Source organism: Sander lucioperca, chromosome 19 (genome assembly GCF_008315115.2).
Source record: "Sander lucioperca isolate FBNREF2018 chromosome 19, SLUC_FBN_1.2, whole genome shotgun sequence".
In the NCBI taxonomy this organism is placed as follows: Eukaryota; Metazoa; Chordata; class Actinopteri; order Perciformes; family Percidae; genus Sander; species Sander lucioperca.
The window spans coordinates 18,417,508-18,426,926 of record NC_050191.1 but is presented as its reverse complement, the minus strand read 5'-3'; the positions used below and the strand labels follow the sequence as shown (position 1 = coordinate 18,426,926).

General features: G+C 40.3%; 1 protein-coding gene across 1 annotated transcript in view; it reads right to left on the bottom strand.

Moving 5' to 3' along the window:
• Positions 1-678: 678 nt before the first annotated feature.
• xkr6b (XK, Kell blood group complex subunit-related family, member 6b) overlaps positions 679-9,419 on the bottom strand; it is a 56,338-nt gene continuing 47,597 nt past the window's right edge. The window contains exons 2-3 of the mRNA XM_031321659.2: positions 8,223-8,419; positions 679-7,506 (exon numbers count right to left, since the gene is read on the bottom strand). Of these exons, the coding sequence (XP_031177519.1) occupies positions 6,536-7,506; positions 8,223-8,419 (1,168 nt within the window). The 3' untranslated portion in view covers positions 679-6,535. The remainder of the gene's footprint in view (positions 7,507-8,222; positions 8,420-9,419) is intronic.

Here is a 9,419-nt window from a genome sequence, read left to right as displayed (position 1 = left end):
TATTGAACTAGCAGACCTAACATGTAATGCAGCTGTTTTAAATTACTAATTAACTTGTGCTTTTTTGCTAAGATAAGTCTGAATATCTTGCCCTGACAAGAGTTTTACTAATAGTCTTAAAACACTAGCAACACATTGAGGCTTTTAAATACAGGTTTTTCACTCGTAACATTTGTGAAATGAGTAACAATTTATCTTGACACACTGTTTAAAGTTGCTGTGTACTATCCCTGTTTTACTAGGACAAGATTGTAGACCGATAATCAAGACAGCAGCAGAAAGAGGCAGGTGAGACAAATGGAGAAAGGCAGAAACATGCATTGATACAGCACTCAAAAGTTTGGCTGCACCAGTGCCAAACAATGCAGGGAATTATGTAATAATAAATATTAAAAATTAGTTGATCTAGTGCACCCATATTAAAAGCCCCTACGCAGCCTTAGTCAAACCACACACACTTTAACCTGCAGAGGTCTAATCAAAGTAAATAAAAACACCTGTGTGAGTTTGCAGGCCTTTTAATGAGCTAAATTAAGTATTCACAAGCTAAAATGTTTACTGTAATGTGTTACATTAGTACGCATTTACTGTGTGTAGGCTCACATTTACACCTTTGCAGGCCGTATATTGTTGATCTGTTGAAATGTGAAACGTGCATGTAAATACAGTACTGCTATATTGCACTTTCAAATACTATATTTATTTTCTCTTCTGGGATGAACAGTCTGATATATGAATCTACAGTAAGGCTTAACATTACATTTTCAGCATAATATTTCTCTTTTCATCTAAAAACCAAAACATACAAAAAGAACTGTAGCACCATATGTTATTAATAATATTCATATTGTTCCCAAAAATAGGACATCAGTTTTGCTTTTTTTAAAGAACGGGGATTCCATGAAACAATTTACTTGCATTTTATATTCAACAACAACAAAGACATCTTTCCTTATATGTTCTCAGTTACAACATAGGTTGCATGAGTACACTTTCATAAAGATGCTACAGATTGTAGCGAATTTGCTTTCTGACATTATGCCAACTTTTGGAATACCCCGGATAAATCATATAGTCTAGGGAGTATCCTGATAGATTTGTGAAATACACCAACAAGCTAACACAATCTAGAAATTGATTGAATATAAACAAAGCAATATTTCCCAACACCTTTGATAACAATTTCAAAAATCAGCAGCAATTAATATGACAACCATAGTCGCTTCATTGGAATATCAAATCCATTTTCAAACAAAATATTACAGCCAATTCTACAATAACAACAAAAATAGATACACACAGATTAAGGACATATAGATGACAGGAATTTACAACACAGCAATCACATTCTATATAATTTTTTTACCCAAATTCCATTAGCAATAGTACATTTGTGCTCCTGTGCGTTTGCCAAAAAGATGCATTTTATCATCTGCCAGTTTCAGTCTCTCAGAGAAAAGAAAGAAAAAAATCCTAGTGCAGATTGAATCATAGTAAAATTAAAACATACTATATGCTGAAACCAGTATTTTAAAGTATATATACACAGAGTAAATGTTGTTTTTTGTGCAGGTTGGAAAATCAAAATGGCACCATTAAGAGTTGAGTTCTGCTGTAAACTGTGTGGATTTGAGGTGCTAGCTCTAGAGCATTTTGAGACTGCAAGTTTGCGGGGCGCAGGCCCTCTCAGTCAACCGGAAGGCTGCTATCAGAAAGCTAAAAAGTGGACTGCAGTCCACAGTGGTAGCACCTTTTAAATTCAGCACCAGGTTATTAACAGAAATCAAAGAAGGATCAAAAGTAAAAGAAGAAAATGCACCGTTTTATTATCTGAACATACTGCTCCAGTGGTCAAACAGATGGTCATGACACAAAGGTACAGACTTAAACCAAGTCAAACACTACAATGACCTGCTGCTACACATTAATGCAGAAATCAGAGGGTTTGTTGTGCAGTCGAGAGCACTTACATGCTAAATGTCGAGGGTCACCTCACAATGACTTTTAAAGGCATGCTGGGAGGTGGTTGGAAAACCAGGAAATGAGGTTATTTAAAAGTGAATCAGTGATCGGGCCTGTTTCATCATTCCATTGTAAGAAAATGCAACATAAGTGATTTTTTTTGCGCATTTTGTCATCATTGACTTCCTCCATGTTTTATTCCAACTGCAGGCGTTATTATTTTGGCGAGAGAATGTTTTTTTTTCTTCACGAGACAAAAGACACAAAGTTTACGTCTTGGCACTACAAATCATTCATCATTGCAAGACAGAAGAAGATGTAAAGGCATAGACAAAAGTACAAAACAATCATTGACCAAATCGCTTGGTATCGTGGCTGGCATTTGTTAAGACTATCCATCAAACAGTCCAAAACTAATGCTTTTGAGCTCAGTCCAAACTGCTAATTTGTAACTTGCTGAATCAACTGGGGCTGTTGTGTTTCAGCTTGCTCAAATGTAATAAATATGAGGAACCCTACGTTCAAGTACAGAAGATGTTCAGTATTGCCTTACTTTTTTCCTATGTCTTTGACAGAGCCAATAACTGGGTTTCACACTGTACCCACCACTTGGTTCTGTCACACTGTGAAGTTTAGTTGTAACACTGTAACTAGGAAACAGTGCAGTCCTATTGATGACAACTTGGATGAAACGGTAAACTAAATGGTGTTGTCGACTAAAGTGTGAGCTGACAGTATTGAGAACTTGGCTTGATCTGGTTTGAGGAGACCGACAAGAAGAATATCGTTTGGTGTTGTCATCGTCTTGGTGAATGTGCTGGCACATGAAACAAGTAAAGAAAGACATTGGCATTGTTGTTTGCGGACCTGGCTGCCATGGCTGGATTAAAGCACCCAAAGTGACAAGGCACAACAAGGACTGAGAAGAACAAGCTTGCTGTTCAAATGCTCTTGCTGTGTGTTGTGGCTGTCGAGGGATGTGGAAGTGGGCAGGTAACCTGACAAAAACATTTCTCTGCAGGGGATTTCTTTGTGCCCTTGATTATGGTATAAAGTGTAGCAGCTTAACTACTACACTGTATAGTAACTTTTACTTGCACACTTGTGTAGCTTAGCTCTTGAAACCCGTGTATAATTTTAAGGAAAAATACTAAATCAAAACCCACTTATTAACCAATCCTTTTTACTAGATATAGAATGTGGTAAAACTATAATTGTTCTGTAGAAATATGTAAAATATACTGCATGTTTCATAAAAAATTCTGACTTGTAGACTCTTTGCACTGTAAAATTAAAATTAATGAGTGTAACTAACCGCCATTACTACTATTCTAATGACACAGTTAAGCAAGCATAAATACTCTGTGTTTTACTACTAGACGAAATGCAGCCCAGTTGTACATAATCTTGTTTATGATGCTATATAATACCGTTGTCAAACACACACTCATTGCAGCTGGCATTACCTACACACACACACACACACACACACACACACACACACACACACACACACACACACACACACACACACACACACACACACACACACACACACACACAAATGAATTAATCACAGTGTATTTGCACCTGATTTGGACATGTGTCCACGTCTCAAAAAGGTCAGCAGTGTTTAGAAAGGATGCACCGTATGCCAGGCAGCCAACTACCACAAAAAACGTATAATAATCATTCCCAAGAAAACAAACATGTGCAAATCATAATTTAGTGATACAATCCCAGCCAAGGAGTGGTCCAGGATGCAATATGTTAAGGAAAAAATGGAGACCCTTGAGGACATGCCTGGGGATGAGAACTGCATTGAGACACCCCTGAGTCAGCTGGTTCAGTGGTCTTGTTTGTTGGTCCTGAGGAACCCCTATATTGGCTGTTTTGCTTAGTTGTTTTTTTTAGTTTGACAATACTTATTATTCATTAATTGACTAACTATTAACATGGCTGTTCATTCACTACAACAGAGAGGAACTACTCTGGCTACTATGGTAAACAATTGTTGTTTGCATACTCATGTATATCTATACATATGGTGTGATGGATGTTTGCTCCACCCTAGCTGACCCAACAGTTCTCAATTACTCAGGGCTGAACATCGCTTTTAAGCTGAAGGGTGGAAGACCCTGGATGTTGAAGCTCTTGGTTATGGCAGTGTACCTCATTGCATGTTCTCATGTCAGGATCTCCAGTTGTTCAGCCTCAAACCCCATTGTTCAGTTACCAGAGAGTGTGAGAGTGTTTCACAGGAGTGCACCAAGGCCCAGCACCGAAGAGATGGGGAAGAGGGCGGAGCAGCAACCGAGGATGGAGCCGAACAATCGGCGAGAGAACAGAACTGTGGGAAAGGGCTGAGGAGACAAACAAGACAAGTATGCAAACACACCACCACCACACAAGCACAATTGCATCCCCTAATACATACTGTAGGTTGAACAGTATGCGTTAAGAAGTAAACACTCTTCTCACACAAGCATATAATGAATCATACACATATGCTCCAGTTAAGCCCTTTATCACAATCTGTCCTCCTGTTCTTTTCCACCCCTGGCAAAAACCCCCTCTCACCTTTGACCTGGACTTACATGGCATCTGCCTTTTACAGTACGATGTTAGCAGGCGCATGTGGCAACAGCTAAGCAGAAAGCCAGTGAGCCAGGAGAAAGAAATCTCTGTTTTGTGTAGGGCTCTTGGGCACCCCTTGTTGGGCGCATTTGTACTAATGCCTCATACTAAAGTCATGCCAAACACTGCAATGTAAAAAACACACATTATATATTTGGATGAATCATTGAGTAGTAGATAAAATTGGAGTATGAAATGCATTCATTTTTCTCATGAATTGTTCCGTAGCCCTCTCTGGAAATTTAAGTCAAGTGACCTAGAGGGCATGTTTTTGAAATTTGATTTCATTTTTGTCATGAGTGAATACAGTGGTCGTCCCGTGGGTATCTGTAGTGGAGAGTTCCCGCACGTAAATCTGGGAGATGTTTATCTGGCCTATAGATGGCACACATTTTGCAAGGACTCATTCTACTGGTTCAAGGGGGCAAATAACTTGGAAAGACAGTACTGTTAGATGTGATTTGGCTTTGTTTCAACTGTGTTAGCTGGTGCCAGAACAGTTGCCCTGTACACCCATATAAGAGTATAACCTCTATGAGGGCACACTGATGTTGAGGAGAATAACTTTTAACACTGCACTGCACACATTTTTAGTTATGTAAAAAAGTGTGTGGTCTGGCAAAATATAGTTATGTCAATGACTATAAATGTGGACACAAATACGCATAATTATAATAGCATAGAAATATCTTCTCAGAATTGTCTTTTTTTTCAAGAACTTATTACAAGGCTTTGCACCCAATAAGTATATATTAATCAACCTAAAACATTTGTTGATAGGAAAACAAAACAGGGAGGTTGTATTAGGGAGTACTTTCTAGGATTCCGAAGGGAATGGTGGAGGATTCCTTGAAGGCTGTCTTTGCACTTCAAACTAAAATGTGTTAACACACATTTTTACCCTTCTACCCTTACAATCTTTTAGAAAAAGGCTTTGGAATGTTTTTTTATTATAATTTTCTACCCACCAATTTAGAAAATGTTGTGCTCATGTCAAGTATATTCTACATTCGTTTCATTGTGTTTTTTTTTTTTTAACTCAGGTACTACTGGCAAAAATGGCCAAGTACGGTGTGCTCTTACAGCTTGCCTCCACTGGAGGGCAGTATGCACTGTAGATATTAAATGTGTGGGTGGAGCTGATTGAAGGTCAATGTGCTTCTTTTTTCTTCCATACATAATGCGATTACAATTAAGGATTTTGAACAAAAATAGTACAGCCAGGATACACTTGAGCCACGTAAGCTCACAGAGGGAAAATCCATTTTTGAAATGCTTCTCTAAGACACATCTTTGATTGTGTCCTTTCTGCAATTTACAGTATCATGATAGACATTTCAGTGCTTTTTAATTCATGGGCTAAGGACTTGGTAAACATTATCATACATTTCAATAATTGACATATACAATGGCAGTAAATGTTGGGATGTGCAAAGACCTGCCCCCTCTGGGACTCTCCTCCATCATTCCCATCAGGCTTTGCGTCGGTCCCATGTCACAGGGACATACAATATGCCCTTCACAAGTATTCACAGGTTGAATCACCAATACAATATAATGCATTAAACACATTTCATAATGAAACATTCATATATTATCTACACACTCATACAGAACCCTCCTCTATCAATGTAGAGGGATTTATATGTACTTCTGTATACTGTATATCACATCAGATACTGTAGGTTCAAAATTTTCTCTCTCTTTACTGTATGCTTTTTCCAAAAAATAAATCATGACTGCGTGTTTAGACTGTCGTGACAGACTTTCCTTTGACTAACACACATCTCCTGCAGGGAAATTGAATGATCAGAGAGGAGAGAAGGAGAGAGCTGAGATAATATCTGGAGAGGAGGAAGAGCAGTGTGAAAGAAAGGAAAGGCATGTGCATCATATTGTGTGAGAGGAGGTGACAGAGTTGAGGGAGAAGATGCCTTCAGAGGGAGGATTCGTACTGCAGGAGTTCATAAAGAAGCGGACCGTCCCTATACCTGATGCCCACCGCGTTCGGGCTAATGTACTGCAGCACATTTATGGTCCTACGCAGGCGCCGATCCACAAAGTGTGCATCCCAGGCTGGGTAGCGTTTTCTGGGCATGTCTATCTTGATGAAAGGACCCTCAGGCCGGATTGGCCTGCCAGCTGCATCCACAGGCTCTGTGGACCTCACCTGGAAAACCGGAAGGCAGGTGTCTGTGGCTGTTTCATCTGACTCTTCATGTTCCCCTGCCAGACCCCGTGTGGGGGTGGCCTGAGAGCCACGGGGGCCTGGTGTAGGAGCCATGGGCTCGGCCTCGGGGGGTAATGGAAGGCCCCACAGAAGCTCAGCACAGCAGGAGCTGGCCAGCACCCTCAGCCGGGGGCCCATGGGGTGTAGAACCCCGTAATAGAGAACCATACAGGCCACACCTGAGGCAAAGCACAGGAAGACGCCACAGAGGGCAAAAGAGGCATAGGCGTCAGTGGTGACTGGGTCACGGTACGCATACCAAAGGAGGCTGAGGATGGCATTCTCGAACAGTACTACTGTGTAATAGGCCACCATTCTGTACCGCGCCCGGCCCGCACGTACATTGAACCAACAGAAGACATACACCACGCCCACCACCATGTTGAACAGTACCTCCTCCCACTTGGACATGCAGAAGTCGGTGCCGCCATGGATGACCCAGAAAGCCATGGCACACCAATGGAGCACCACAAAAATGCCAAAGTAGATGTGGAAAACCGAGGCAAATAGAGCAAGGGAGAGCACCCGTGAGGAGATGGTAAAAAGGCGCCAGAACAGATGCACCAGGGCACCTCGATAACTCATACTCTTCTTGTCGTCACGTGAATCACGCAGGAGTTTGTGGTAAGACGCTAGCACCCAGGCCAGGGACAAGAGGGAGGACATGGCAGAAACACCTGGGAATATAGACAGAGAGAGAAAGAGTAAAAGAAGAATGAGCGATACTGACAGATGCTGTGAGAAGTAAGATGTAAAGAAATATCCAGTTTCATTTTAAGTATACAGCATAACCCAAAGAATTATAGTTGAATCTTGACTTGGCTGCCATTCCACTTACTGTATACAGTACCTTTTATTTCAGCCACAGCAATCTATCACCTTTTGGAAAGCCATATTATTATCAACACAGTCTCCATTTAGGGCACCATTTCAGTTTCCTTTAGATGTGTATAATAGTAGAGACAGCAGATATGTCAGAGCAGTAACCTGCTGCATGAAAAATGATAGAGGATTATCTGCAGAGCAGCAGCATGGTGCCTCTCAGAAAATGTATTGATGGCATTTCTATAGACACCCAGACAGGGAAGGGTATCGCTTGTTATGATTGAATTGCCTTCCTTGGGGAGCTGTATTGCGCTAGGAAACTGGAATTGTAAAAATGGTTTCAATAACAAGAGTGATGAATGTTGGAAATAAGATCCAACGGTGGAGAATAAACTTAAAGAATAAATTTAAATAAAGAGATATGTGAACTTCACAGAAAGAGCATCTCAGCATCATGCGATAACCACAGTATGACATAATGCAAAAAAGGATGTGAGAGATGTCTTGAACTACACATAAACAAAATAAGACTAGTGCTGCTCGTATAGAGCCGTAGGAAAGCCCTTACACTGCAGCCACTCAGCCTTGTTGCTCTGGATCATGATGCAGAGCTGCAGCACCAGCTGAGGGGCGCTTTCTAAGAAGGTCTCTAGCAGTCGCAGCATGTTGACATCGGCATACTCATACATCATAGCCCAGTAAAAACGCCGCTGGTTCTCTTTCTGACGGTGACTTTGTATACCGAGGTACATGGTGCGGATGTACCTGTAGAGAGAGAAAGGACAGACAGTTAGACAATCCATTAAGTATTTCATTGTATTGGCCCTAACGGCACAAGGACACTCATTGGCATCAATATTACATCTTTGCTACCCAAATAAAATGCATAAATTCACTATTCAGCACACCTGCACATTGAGTTTAGACAACACTAGAGGGCATACTTAGCTACACTTTTTAATACACAGTAAAATATAGCACTCTGCATTCATGATAAGTTAAAATGTTAAGATTTTTGCAGATGAATAAGTTGAGTTTTAATGGATTAAACACTTAAAGGATTTGACAAAAACATGTGGACTGATTGCCACATAAACTTTTGTGAACACAAACACCTTGCAGGAAGATGTAGTGATAAAACAGAACAAATAAAAAACACCAATGTAAGTATGACTGAGAAAAAAATAAGAAGCTGGAAGAAAAATTGCCCTAAACTTAAATTTAAAAGAAAAATCCTTACAGAAAACTTCACATGTTCTCTTGCCCATCATTCTACAAAGTACATCCAACTAGAACTAGCTTGCCTAGGCACCAAGTAATTACTTGCAAATTTTAGCAGCTTTTCTCCACAGTTTGACTATGTTGTGTAAAGCAGTATTGGCGAAATTAAAAACATTTGACAATCGTCTCTCTGGCCTCTGAAGGTGGTTATTGAACTTGTTATAGTGTACATATAGTAAGCATGGCAATGATCATTCTCTTAAGTGCACCACATGAGCCATATTGTCAGCTGGACTGGCTATTTTCATGACTTATGTGGTTTCATAACGCTGAAGTGAGTTTGGTTAAGCCAGGGAGACGGTAGGTAATGCAGCTGAGAAGTGGCAGCTAATTGAATCAAGCTCCTGTTGCCATCAAAGCAGTGGTACAGCTTTGATGGCATTGTGTACTGCTGGGCAAAAATGTAATATGCCCGGGGCTGTGATATAGCTAATTAAGATCATAATCTTCTTTGAATATGGATTTTGAAAAGTAACTGCAGTCG